Below are 13,303 nucleotides of genomic sequence, written 5' to 3' on the forward strand. Positions count from 1 at the left end.
CTCTGCCCTCCTCGGCACAGTAGCAGATTCTGCCCAGGACTCACACCCCAGCCGGGCTCCTGGGAATATACCACCCATCTCAGCTCTGCAGCTCTGCTCCTACCTGGCCCCCCAGGACAACACTCGCCTCGGCTTTGTGGAGCCCTCAGGGTGGAGCAGCTCACCTGCCCTGAGCCACACACCTGCTAGGGCAGGGGGTGGGGGTTGTGAAAGGGTGTGCTGGGTTGGATAGCGTCCCCCCAGATTCTTGTCCTTCCTGGAGCCACAGAATGCGCCCTTATTTAGAAATAAGCTCATTGCGGGCTTCCTTGGTGGCGCAGTGGTTGAGAGTCCGCCTGCCGATGCGGGGGACACGGGTTCATGCCCCAGTCCGGGAAGACCCCACATGCCGCGGAGCGGCTGGGCCCGTGAGCCATGGCCGCTGAGCCTGCGCGTCTGGAGCCTGTGCTCCGCAACGGGAGAAGCCACAGCAGTGAGAGGCCCGTGTACCGCAAAAAAAAAAAAAAAAAAAAAAAAAAAAAAAATGTACAAAGAAATAAGGTCATTGCAGATTTAATTAGATAAAATGAAATTATACTGGAGTAGGGTGGGCCCTTAATCCAATGACTAGGTATCCCTGTAAGAAGAGGAGAGACATAGACACAGGGTGGGGGGGCGGGGGAGAGGGGGGAATGTCATGTGACCACGGGGGCAGGGACTGGAGAGATGTGTCTACAAGCCAAGGAACGCTGGGACACCGGGGATTGCCGGCAACACCTGAAGCTGGAAGAGGCAAGCGAGGGCCCTCCCCTAGACGTTTCAGAGGGAGCCTGGCCCTGCCAGCACCTTGATGTCAGCCTTCCAGCCTCCAGAACCGTGCAAGAATAAACTCCTGTTGTTTAAACCACACAGTGTGTGGCACTTGTTACAGCAGCCCTGGGCGTCTAACGCAGGGGAATCTAAACAGAGCCGCAGGCCTTGAGAAGCCGCAGTCCTGAGGGCCAGCTCCTTCTGAATCCTGCAGGATCCCAGTCAGGCACAGCTCCTGCGGCACTTATTCTGTGCTACCCTGTAACATTTTTATCTTTCTATGAACATTTTTTGTACTCCTTCAAAAAAAACAGTGAAATGCGCACTTGTACGCCCTCCCTCCCTGCCTGCACAAAAGTAAGCGGTGGCCTCACCATCCTTCATCCTCCAGGAGTGAGCCCTGCAGGGGTACCTGCTCCCGAGGCTGTTTCTACCCTGAGATGCAACTACCTTGTGCCCACGTCCTGGGGATGGCGCTCCAGAACGACTGTGTCATCGCATCCCCTCCCTCAAGCATATTTCCCTACGTCTCTGCCAACACTTGGCGTCATCCAGCTTTCTCATTTCTGCCAGAAATGGGTATAAAATTATCTCTCGTTGCTGAAGGATTTGCGCTGTTTGAAACCCACTACATTTGGGCACCTTTTCACGTGCCCTTGCGCCCTTTAGGCTTCCCCTTCTGTAAGTTACCCTGAGATTCTTCACTCGTGTTTCCGTTGGGATGACTTCCTCATTCTGGTTGATTTTTTAGGAGTTTTGTGTGTGTTTCTAGATATTAGTCCCTCTCGATATTTTTTTAAAAACAGCTTTCTTGAGATAGCATCCTCTTACTACACAATTCACCCATCAAGTAAATAATCGGATGGATTTTAGTATATTCACAGATATATACAACCCTCACCACAGTCAATTTGAGAACATTTTCATCAGTTCAAAAAGAAACCCCACATCCATTTGGTATCACCACCTGCACAACCTCCCCTCCTCAGCCTGAAGCAACCACTAATCTACTTTCTGTCTCTATAGATCTGCCTGTTCTGAATTCTTCATTTAAATGAAATCATATAATAGGTGGTCTTTCTTAACTGGCTTCTTTCGTTTCACATGTTTGTTGTTTTTGGTTTTTTGTTTTTTGCGGTACGCGGGCCTCTCACTGTTGTGGCCTCTCCCGTTGCGGACCACAGGCTCCGGACGCGCAGGCTCAGCGGCCATGGCTCACGGGCCCAGCTGCTCCGCGGCATGTGGGATCTTCCCGGACCGCGGCACGAACCCGTGTCCCCCGCATCGGCAGGCGGACCCTCAACCACTGCGCCACCAGGGAAGCCCCATTTCACATGTTTTAAGATTCATTCATACTGTAGCATGTATCAGTACTTCGGTTCTTTTGAATGCAGAATAGCATTCCATTGTGTGGATACAGCACATTTTGTTTATCCATTCATTAGTTGGTGGGCATCGGGCTGTTCCCACCTTTTGGCTATTATGAATAACGCTGCTATGAACGTCCATATACAAGTTTCTGTGTGAGCATATGTTTTCATTTCTCATTCACTGAAGAGTGGAATTTCCGGACATACGGTAACTCTATGTTTAATCATTTGAGGAGCTGCCAGCCTGTTTTCCAAAGTGGCTGCACCGTTCACATTCCTGAGGACTCTGTAGAGGGTTCTGATTTCTCCACATCCTTAACCAGCACTTGTCATCTGACGTTCTGATTTCTGAAATTGCAAACAAGTATCGGGTTGATTAACAGTTTCCTCCTTCCTTCATCTGGCTGTCAGTAAATACTGAAATGACTTGCAAGAAGCAGGAAGATAATGATGAGAAAGACAAAAGGCATGTAATAATAAAAGAATAAGCCGTCAAGAATCGGTGAGCAAGGGAATTGTGTAGCTTGGTTCTCCCAAGCCACACAATGTTCCTGACTGTTCTTTCCCTTTGACCAAGAGCATCCTCTCTGCCCAGTTTTGCCCTTGCCATCTAACTAAGCCACTCTAGTACCATCTCCCCTCCTGGCACGGGTACCTGCCCCATCCCACCCGCACTTCCCTTTCCCTTTTCCCTTCTCTGGGCCGCAGCCTCAGCCCTCCTGATAGACTTTCTTCCCAGCCAGCTCCTCCCTCCTTCCTGAATCCTGTCAGGGTCTCAGAGATGGCTAATATGACTTCTTCTGGAGTCTCAGCTCAGTGGCTTCTCTCTCCCAAACTGCTCTGTCTCTGACTCTCCATTTACACATGGGTTAAATTCTCTGGTGTTTGTTTTGGTGTCCGTCTCTACCAGCTTCTGCCTCCGTCCGTATATCTGCTTCAGGTGAGACTACTTGCTGGTAAATTTCTCCTTTTCCTTATCTCCGGCCTCTGAAACTCACCACCTACTTTAACGGACCTTGGCACAGCACAGATCATAACAGAGGAAACACAGACAACGCCTGCGAAAGGTGTCCCTGCAGAAGGAGGATGATAGGGAAGCAGATCTAGGGCACAGGTGTTGTTGGGGAGAACAGAAGTGAACCCAGCTGCTAAAGTGGTGAAGGACTGGGCAGTTTCCAAACTTGGGTACTTGGGGTAACAGGCACCTTTTGGGCTGCAGCCGCCAGAGCCCCGTGCACTTCCTTGTACCATTGCCCTTGCCCATTGTGGAGCTCCTGAGCTGTAGGTCACCACCTTAGTCAGCACATGCCTCACCCTGTCCCTCCCTCCAGGGCGGGACCAGTAGAGCCATAAAGCTCAAGGAGTCAGAGACAAAGTCTGGCAGCAGAGGTGAGTCCAGAGCAGAGCACACAGGTACGTACTGATGGGGTATCCGGGGAGAGTCAAGCAGGGGTTGACTGGGAAGGAGGGAAGCAAGGGAAGATGGACATGGAGTGAAGGGTCAAGAGAAACAAGTACACAAGACACAGCCCAGAAGGTGTCACTCCAGGGCACAAGCCGCCCGGGGGCAAGATGGGAAATGTGCCGCGAGGAGGCAGCTTCTGTCCTTCGGGTGCTGGAGACGAACAGTGGGGAGGAGAGGGTGCGTTTCACATCTCCCAGCATGGAGGTCTCACTGGCCACTAGGTTCTCCCTTCTCCCATGGCTTCATTGTCCACCTCACCCACTGCCCATTTGGACATTGGACAAGAGGATGGTCCTGGGAAAGGGAAAGGTTAAAGGAATCGCCAAGTTCGGCTTAAAGGACCACAGGTCTCTTCCTCATCTCCCTCCTTAGCGGAGCAGAAAGCAATCTGGGGATAAGAAGTGTTGATGAAAATTCAGTTAACTACCAAGTTAAGAAGGAAAAAGGAGAATTTGATGCAAGTCAAACTGAGGATTAGAACTCAGGGAGCAGATTCTCAGGAAGCTCTGAGAGCTGCTCTACCAGTTAGAAGTGGAAGGCACAGTCACATACATTTTCAAGACAAAAGGATCATACATCAAAATGCCATATTGACATTTTACATAAAGTTCACCAAGGATGCACAGTCCAGGTAAACACACAGGGAGCAAAGCCACAAGTCACCATGACCCCCTGCAGAGCCGGGAAAGCACACTCTTCTTATAAGCGGTTGCATTGCTAGCATCAGAAGAAAGGGGGAAAATTGATCGTTACGGTCCAGCAGGCACTCCCATCTTTGAGGACCTCTGGTTAATGTGTAACGCAGATGCACCTTGCATTTTAAGGAGGGAAGGAGGGAGGCCCAAACAAACACAGAGAGAGAATTCTATGTTTAAGTCTTTCTTGCCCTACCTTAACATGTAAATTTTATTTCATTATTTCCCCCCTTTAAGATCATTAATCTTTCAGTAGAAAGCATTTGGTGAGCAAATATTTGGTCCCCCAAGGCCAGGAGGGTTGCTTATCTGCTCTGGATCCACCATGTCCCCCAATGCCCTGTCTTAACAGCCCAGTTCTTTCTTTCCTTTAAGGGGATTAGGCTAGTAGAATGCTTGGCATGGACTGATAGGCAACTCTAGGTTGTCCGATAAGACTTATGCCAATTTTACTCTGTATGTGAACTGTGCGTGCCCACTATTTTATATAGAGCTATAGATATGATCGGTAGTTTCAAGTCATTTAGACATCGGTATTTTAGGTGGAGTTTTGAATATACATCGAGAGGCACAAGAGATTATTAGTCTCTAAATGACATAGAACACAATCAACATGGCCAACAACAATAGCAAAGTCAGAAGCAGAGATTTAAGCTACGAGTCCCCAGAACTGAGCCATTTATTCAAGATTTCATTTAGACTAGAAAGGGAATTCCCCAGGGCAGAAATCTGGCTTCTTATGTGAGTCATTAGAAGGTTATGTTAGAGGACTCATCTGGTATGAGCATAACGCTGTCTGGATTATAGCGTAAGTTTTCACCTGCAAAGCAGTTTTAAAAATCAAGTGTCGTTTGATTTTTCAGCAGGACTTTCTCATCATAGAAACTTCAGAACTGAGTAAACTAATGGAATGTAGTAAACCAATATGGGGGTATAGGCCGATGGGGAGACTTTTTATAGATGATAGAAACATCTGAAAAGTCAGTGACAGAAAGTTATGTGGGGTTATCTCGGCCTGTGTGGACTTAGGAATTGGATGACAAATCCAACCGCAGCTAAATTGCCCCTAGTCACTATATTCTGTGACAGTGTCACTAAAGAGTTCTCTTCCTGTCCTGAACTTTGGGGCAAAAACATAGCTAGAAATAAAACAATAACTTTTTGATAGAGAGACAGACTTTTGGTAAACAGTACAATTGAACCGGTAGGATGGGTCTTACAGGCCTGGTTTCGACTCTTGCTGTTGTCATCTTCTTCTCATCCTAGCTTGGTGATGCTCGCCTTAGTTGAAGCCAGAAACAGGGATCCAAGTCCATTCAAGTGGAGGGGTCTTTTTAAGACGAGAGGTGTGAGTCCATGAATTGGTGTCTTTCAGTTTGGCTGTGCATGGATTAGTGAATAATACTGATACTTGATAAGGTTCTTTCCATCATGGCTGCAAAGAATCTTTTATCTGATGTCCTTTCCAACAAACAAAATCTCTAGGTTGTAATCCACGATCCTTGGCACCTCCTGGGAGCTTGCTGTAAAAGTAGTTACCGATTTTTTTAATTGTCTCAGTAAGTCCCTGTCAATAATACAATATATTTCCTCTGCACCACTATGGGTGAAGTTTTCCAAAATATTGTTTTCCCCAGAAAAACCTTTTTTCAGACACCCAGCAGGTTAAAGAATGTACATGTTGGAGTAATAGCCATTGGGCTTCAAAAGACGCTATAGGTTTCATTTTGTTTTATCAGGTCTAAACCATATTTGTGTGGAGGGGTCAAAATTCCCCCTTTTTGTTGCCATATCTGTTTCTCTCCTTTAGAGGTGATTTCTTGAGCCTGTAGAAAGAAATCTTTTATTGAGTTAGCAGGGTTAGCGGACAGCAGTGGACATTCCGGAGGCTGGACAGGACGAATATTAAAGCTGCCCATCTGGCGGCAGCATCCGCAAGCTGGTTTCCTTTAGCTTCTGCAGCGTCAGATTTGGAATGCCGTGTTGTTTTCCTAATTGCTAACTGTTTGGGCAGTTGTATAATGATTAATAACTCTTCAACCTGTTTTCTATTCTTTTTAAGTTGTCCTGAAGAGGTTTAAAACCTCACTGTTTTCACAGCATTCCAAAGTTGTATGCCACTCCAAGAGCATAGCAACTGTCGGTATAAATATTTGTTACCTGGGCTTCCCTGGGGGCGCAGTGGTTGAGAGTCCGCCTGCCGATGCAGGGAACGCGTGTTCGTGCCCCGGTCCGGGAAGATCCCACATGCCGCGGAGCGGCTGGGCCCGTGAGCCATGGCCACTGAGCCTGCGCGTCCGGAGCCTGTGCTCCGCAACGGGAGAGGCCACAACAGTGAGAGGCCCGCGTACCGCAAAAAAAAAAAAAAAAAAAAAAAAAAATTGTTACCTGGGCTTAGCTAGTTGACAAGCTAGAGATAAGGCAGTTAACTTGGCTTGTTGTGCTGACTTTGTTTCTGGTAAAAAAAAGTTTTCAATTATGTCCATTGTGGACGTTATTGCATACCTGGCTCGGCAATGTCCCGTTCATCCCGTAAGTAGGACCCATCTATAAATTAAATTAGGTCAGCTTTATCGATAGCAGCTTCTTATAAGTCATTCCTGGGAACAAGAAGATAATGTGTTAACAAGATACGGTCATGGTTGTTTTCTTCCTGTGCTTCTGGAAGCAAAGTTGCAAGGTTAATGCTATTACATCAAACCAAGGTAGTATTAGGAGCAGAAAGCAACAACTTCATAAGTTAGCTGGCTTACAGAATTGTGCTGAGTGTGCTGAGAGTTTAAAAGAGACTCAGCTGAGTGTATGACATAAATAGTTAAAGGAGACCCTATTACTATTTCTTCAGTAGCCTTACGAGAGAGCTGGTTTCGAAATAACCCTCATACCAGGTGGAAGTCCTTTTGCTACCGAGTTTAACTTAGTTTTGGAGCATAAAGCAAGTCATCTACAGGCATTTTTGTAAAAGCATCAGGTTAAAACAATAACTGTCTATAAATGACAAAAGACTTAAGAAGCATGGTTAGGGCTTCCCTGGGGGCGCAGTGGTTGAGAGTCCGCCTGCCGATGCAGGGAACGCGGGTTCGTGCCCTGGTCCAGGAAGATCCCACATGCCGCGGAGCGGCTGGACCCGTGAGCCATGGTCGCTGAGCCTGCGCGTTCGGAGCCTGTGCTCTGCAGCGGGAGAGGCCACAACAGTGAGAGGCCCGCGTACCGCAAAATAAAAATAAATAAAACAAAAAGCTCGCACTTCTTGAGTGCTTCCCAGGAGGCAGGCTTTGTTCTAAACACTTTATCCTTATTGTCCAACCGATTTTTCCATTTATTTCCATTTCACCGTTGGGTGAGTGGAGGCCCAGAGAGTTTAAGCAAGGAGCCCAAGGCCACACAGCTGTTCCCAATGGTGAGATGTACTAGCACTCGAAACCTGGCAGCCTGGCTCCAGAGCCACATCTTTGAACTTCTAAATTTCAGATTTTATCTACATAAAAAATATCGTGTTGTATCAAAAACGCAGTTTTGCCGTCAATACCCATGGCACAATAGGCATTTTGTGGGATTTGAGGGGCACTGTGAATCTCCGAGTGACCTAAAGCTGGAGAGATAAGAGCTGCCCCGCAGATAACGCACAGAGAAGGGGAAAAGGAGTTTGCACAAGTAAGAAAATCTACGGGACTGAAAGAGGTTTACGGACCAGGGAGGAGACAGCAGAATTAAAGTCGATGGACAGCAGAGACCAGAGCAGTGTTGGGAGCTGCGTGCGTCCCCTGCTGCCACTGAGGGCTGCCTCGAGCTGGGCGGGGACGAGCCAGGAAGTGAGTCTGTGGGAAAAACACGAGGCCAAGGGATATCGTAGTCCAAGACCCGACCTGGTGGAAACCCATTTCCTCCCATAAAACTAAGTTCATCTATTCCACTGCATTCCAGACCATGGGGCGGAAGACCCTGGCCCTCGGCTGGGCGGGCGCTGCCATCCTGGTGCTACAGACATTGGCCGCGGCAGAGGGCTCCCCACGGACCCCGGGCAACAAGGGCAGGGTGTTTGCGGACCTGAGCGCCCAAGAGCTGAAGGCCGTGCACGGCTTCCTTTGGTCCCAGAAGGAGCTGAGGCTGCAGCCAGCCAGCACGTTGACCATGGCCAAGAACTCCGTGTTCCTCATTGAGATGCTGCTGCCCAAGAAGCAACACGTGCTGAAATTTCTGGATAAAGGCCACCGGGCTCCCGTTCGGGAAGCGCGCGCTGTCATCTTCTTCGGAGCCCAGGAGCATCCCAACATCACCGAGTTTGCTGTGGGACCACTGCCCAGGCCCCATTACATGCGACGCCTGCCCCACAGGCCCGGGCACCAGGCCTCCTGGGCCTCCAGGCCCATGTCCAAGGCAGAGTATAGCCTCCTGAGCCACACCCTGGAGGAGGCCAGCAAACCCCTGCACCAGTTTTTCCGTCACACCACGGGCTTCACATTTGGAAACTGCCACGAGCGGTGCCTGACGTTCACAGACGTGGCGCCCCGTGGCCTGGCCTCCGGCCAGCGCCGCTCTTGGTTCATCCTGCAGCGCCATATGGAAGGCTACTTCCTGCACCCCACGGGGCTGGAGCTCCTGGTGGATCACGCAAGCACGAACCCCCAAGACTGGACGGTGGAGCAGGTCTGGTACAACGGGAAGTTCTACCGCAGCCCCGCAGAGCTGGCTCAGAAGTATGACGACGGAGAGGTGGATGCAGTAGTCCTGGAAGACCCGCTCGCCAAGGACAAGGATGGAGAGAACCTACCAGAGGCAGCCCTCTTCTCCTTCTACCAGCCACGTGGGGACTTCGCCATCACCAAGAACGGCCCCCGCCTGGTGCAGCCCGAGGGCCCCCGCTACAGCCTGGAGGACAACACTGTGCTCTACGGGGGCTGGAGCTTCGCCTTCCGGCTGCGCTCGTCCTCAGGGCTGCAGGTCCTGGACGTGCACTTCGGAGGTGAGCGTATAGCCTACGAGGTGAGCGTGCAGGAGGCCGTGGCGCTGTACGGAGGACACACGCCCGCGGGCATGCAGACCAAGTACATAGACGTCGGCTGGGGCTTGGGCAGCGTCACTCATGAGCTGGCCCCTGGCATCGACTGCCCGGAGACGGCCACCTTCCTGGATGCCCTCCACTACTACGACGCCGACGGTCCTGTCCTCTACCCTCGAGCCCTCTGTCTCTTCGAGATGCCTACGGGGGTGCCCATCCGGCGGCATTTCAACTCCAACTTCAGCGACGGCTTCAACTTCTACGCGGGCCTCAAGGGCCAGGTGCTCGTGCTGAGGACCACTTCGACGGTCTACAATTATGACTACATCTGGGACTTCATCTTCTACCCCAATGGGGTGATGGAGGCCAAGATGCACGCCACCGGCTATGTCCATGCCACCTTCTACACCCCCGAGGGGCTGCGCCACGGGACCCGCCTGCACACACACCTGCTTGGCAACCTGCACACCCACCTAGTGCATTACCGCGTTGACCTGGACGTGGCAGGTAGGACTCGGGCTCGGAACCACCCTCCGGGCCAAATGTCCACATCAGAGCAATAACTTACACTCGTGGGAGATGGTGCTTAGACCCCCCCTGGAAGCGCAATACCAGGAGAGTTTACCCAGCCTGCATGCGTGGAACCTGCAGTGCTAGAAACCCGTGTGCCCCTGCAAAATGGTGAACGTGAATAGTGCCAGCTGTTCCCCTGGTGCTGCATTGACCCCCTAGGGGGACGGACCGGAGAGAAAGGCGTGCACAGGGCGGGGGAGGTGATAATGCCCAGTGGTGCTTTGAGTGGATGCGGTGACGTCGGGAATACTCCTCGTGTCTCCTGAGTTAGTGGTGTCACCTTAAAAGATGTCATGGGCGTAATGACAGGATGTGGCCTGACATCAAATCACATGTTAGAAGAGCCCCCCGTGACCAGGTGGGCGGCTTCTTCTCACTCCGCCCCTCTTGCCCCTGGGCCCAGCGGGCACTGACATAGTCTCTTCCCCTGGGGAAAGGCCAGCTGCCCTTTGCTGGGACCAAGGCATAGTCTCTTCCCCTGGGGAAAGGTCAGCTGCCCTTTGCTGGGGCCAAGGCCTCAGCAAACAGACACAGAGCTCTGCTCTCAAGAGGAACTGTGCAGAGTCGCGGTGGAATCACCGCAGCTGCCGTGCCCGACTCTGAGCTGTCTGCTAGTTCCTCGGTCCCTTCCCTCCACCACCGTCTGGCTCAGTGCACACCCCGGATACCCTCTCCACTCCCGTGGTTTGTTGCTGGGTGTGGTCGGGAAGGAGGGCCCAGGGCGGAGCGCTTGACTCTCCTCCTTCCCTGCACACACGCAGGCACGAAGAATAGCTTCCAGACCCTGCACATGAAGCTAGAAAACATTACCAACCCCTGGAGCCCGAGACACCGCCTGGTCCAGCCGACTCTCCAGGAGACGAAGTTCTCCCGGGAGCGTCAGGCGGCCTTCCTCTTCAGACAGACTCTGCCCAAGTACCTGCTCTTTACCAGCCCCAAGAAGAACCCCTGGGGCCACAAGCGCAGCTACCGACTGCAGATCCACTCCATGGCCGACCAAGTGCTGCCCCCGGGCTGGCAGGAGGAACGGGCTGTCACCTGGGCCAGGTGAGGGAGGCCCAGGAGGCCGGGAGGGCGGGAGGTTCTTCTCGGTGTCCCTGTGTTTCCCTGTGTCCGTGTGCGTCTGTGTTTCTGTCCAGGAGATTCTGAGTCTATGCTGTGGTATGTCTGGGCGTGTGTGTGTACGTGTGCACGTGTGTACGATCTTGGTCACATGGCTCTGTTTTGGGGGGGCAGTACAGAGCCCCTGCAGAGCCCTGGAGCCTCTGTTGACAGTGCGTCTGGCTGACTCCCGGGGATGAGCCCGCAGCTGAGCGAAGGCAGTAACTTTCCCCCATCATCGACCCTGAAGATGTTCCCTGGGAGCGGCTGGAGGCTACCTTCCTCTCTCTGCCCGGACAGGTATCCCCTGGCAGTGACCAAATACCGGGAGTCGGAGCTACACAGCAGCAGCGTCTACAACCAGAACGACCCCTGGGACCCGCCTGTGGTCTTTGAGGAGTTTCTTCACAACAATGAGAACATTGAAGATGAGGTACCAGCTCTGCCCTTTCCAGCCCCACCCTGAGACCAGATCCCCGCTCGGTCCCAAGATCTGTGCCCGGTCCCAGGATGGTGAGGGCCGGCCTGCTGCTTGGGGAGCAAGCTCGGTGGTCACTGGATTTGCCCCTTCCTTAAACATGGGGCTTAGGGGGGTTGCCCACCCCTTCCCCTCTGAACATCCTCAGCACCGCCCACCCCTCTCTCCTGTAGGACCTGGTGGCCTGGGTCACAGTGGGCTTCCTGCACATCCCCCACTCCGAGGACATCCCCAACACGGCCACGCCCGGGAACTCCGTGGGCTTCCTGCTCCGGCCCTTCAACTTCTTCCCAGAGGACCCGTCCCTGGCGTCCAGAGACCTCGTGGTCGTGAGGCCTCTGGAAAATGGCTCCACCTATGTCCAGCGCTGGATCCCTGAGGAGGACGGGGGCTGCTTGATGCCTCCCCCTTTTAGCTACAATGGAACCTACAGGCCTGTGTGAAGGCCCCCTCCCCCCACTAACTCCCACCTGAAGCCCGAGTGCCCCCCTTACCCCAAGCACAGACAGTAAACCCCCTCAGGCCTCAGCTCCTATGCTGCCTCCTGCAGAAGGCGTAGCAGATGAGGCCATACACCAGGCCGGGCGTGCGGCACACACACCGATGAGAAACACAGGCCTTGGCCTCCACCCCAGAGAAGACCTCCATCACTAAGGCGAGGACACTCACTGAAATACTAGTTGACCTATCAGATCAGTTTGGAGAATCTGAGGCTGACGGCTCCCTCTCGGGGGGCTGTGGGGGACCCTTCTGGGTGGCTGACAGGCATGCAATAGTGCAACCACAGGAAGACACTATGGAAAAATCGAGCAAAATTGCCAACACCTTTACCCTTTGACACACTGATCCAACTTCTCAGAGTTATCCTGGAGATCTACCTACAAACAGAGGAAGAATAGATGTACACAGTAATCCACTGCAGTACTGTTTGTACTGGCAGAGCCTGGAAACGACCCAGACGTCCTTCTACAGGAGAGAGCCTATAGATCTGAATAAACTACGGAGTGTCCACACAGTGCCAGTTTAGGTGATTGTAAAAGAAACGAATGAACAGGGGCATTCTCTAGACTGATGGGGAAAGATCTTCAGGATATACTAAGTAAGAAAATAGGTATAGAACAATATATAGATAGCATGCTAATCTTCGTGTAAGAGAGCAACATATGTATTCATAAAAACCCAAGAAAAATACACATGATTCTAATATAAATGGTTACCCATTGTCTTCGTCCATTCAAGCTGCTGTAACAAAATACCGTAGTCTGGGGGGCTTTTAAACAGCAAAAGTTTATTGCTCACAGTTCTGGAGGCTGCAAGTCCAGGATCAGGGTACCAGCAAGGTCACGTGAGGGGCTTCTTCTGGGTCAAAGACCTGTGACTTTTCGGTACATCCTCCCATGGCAGAGGGGTGAGGGGTCTTCCGGGGTCTCTTTTATAAGAAGATTAATCGATTCGTGAGGGCTCCGCCTTCATGACTTAAGCACCTCCCAAAGGCCCCACCTCCTAACACCATCACATTGGACATTAGCGGGGACACAGGCGTTGAAACCACAGCACTGAAGACACAGGGAGAAACGGGATGGCTGAGGCAGGGAAGGGAGAAGAGATGCTCCATTTGGCTGGGTTTCTTTGTGGGCTTTTTTTTTTTGAGTGAAGAGAGCCTGAAGGGACCCACAGTGGGGCGGGCAGGGTGGTGGGGAGGGGCGGGGTCTCCTCCCTCCCTCTGGAGGTCGAGGGAGCCTCCAAGTGTCCCGGCCACAGCGCAGTCCCAGGTCGGTGGGTCCCCAGGTGCCATCACCCCCCACCCCAGTGCTATGTTGTTTTTATCTTTTA

The 13,303-nt window shown here is 52.0% G+C and overlaps 1 protein-coding gene across 1 annotated transcript; it reads left to right on the plus strand.

The window, feature by feature from the left end:
* Nucleotides 1-3,558: 3,558 nt before the first annotated feature.
* Nucleotides 3,559-12,674, plus strand: AOC1 (amine oxidase copper containing 1). The gene is made up of 5 exons (XM_060020060.1): nt 3,559-3,572; nt 8,244-9,825; nt 10,653-10,938; nt 11,293-11,425; nt 11,644-12,674. The coding sequence occupies exons 2-5, from the start codon at nt 8,247-8,249 to the stop codon at nt 11,911-11,913; spliced, it is 2,268 nt and encodes a 755-aa protein (XP_059876043.1). The 5' UTR covers nt 3,559-3,572; nt 8,244-8,246; the 3' UTR covers nt 11,914-12,674.
* The last annotated feature ends 629 nt before the right edge of the window (nt 12,675-13,303 follow it).

The sequence above is a fragment of the Delphinus delphis genome, chromosome 9 (assembly GCF_949987515.2).
Source record: "Delphinus delphis chromosome 9, mDelDel1.2, whole genome shotgun sequence".
In the NCBI taxonomy this organism is placed as follows: Eukaryota; Metazoa; Chordata; class Mammalia; order Artiodactyla; family Delphinidae; genus Delphinus; species Delphinus delphis.

What these genes read in the sequence shown, in the direction of transcription:
- AOC1 (XM_060020060.1), top strand. Translation starts at nt 8,247, where the DNA reads ATGGGGCGGAAGACCCTGGCCCTCGGCTGGGCGGGCGCTGCCATCCTG. An exon ending in CGTTGACCTGGACGTGGCAG is followed by an intron (nt 9,826 to 10,652) that starts GTAGGACTCGGG and finishes GCACACACGCAG; the next exon opens with GCACGAAGAATAGCTTCCAG. An exon ending in CGGGCTGTCACCTGGGCCAG is followed by an intron (nt 10,939 to 11,292) that starts GTGAGGGAGGCC and finishes CTGCCCGGACAG; the next exon opens with GTATCCCCTGGCAGTGACCA.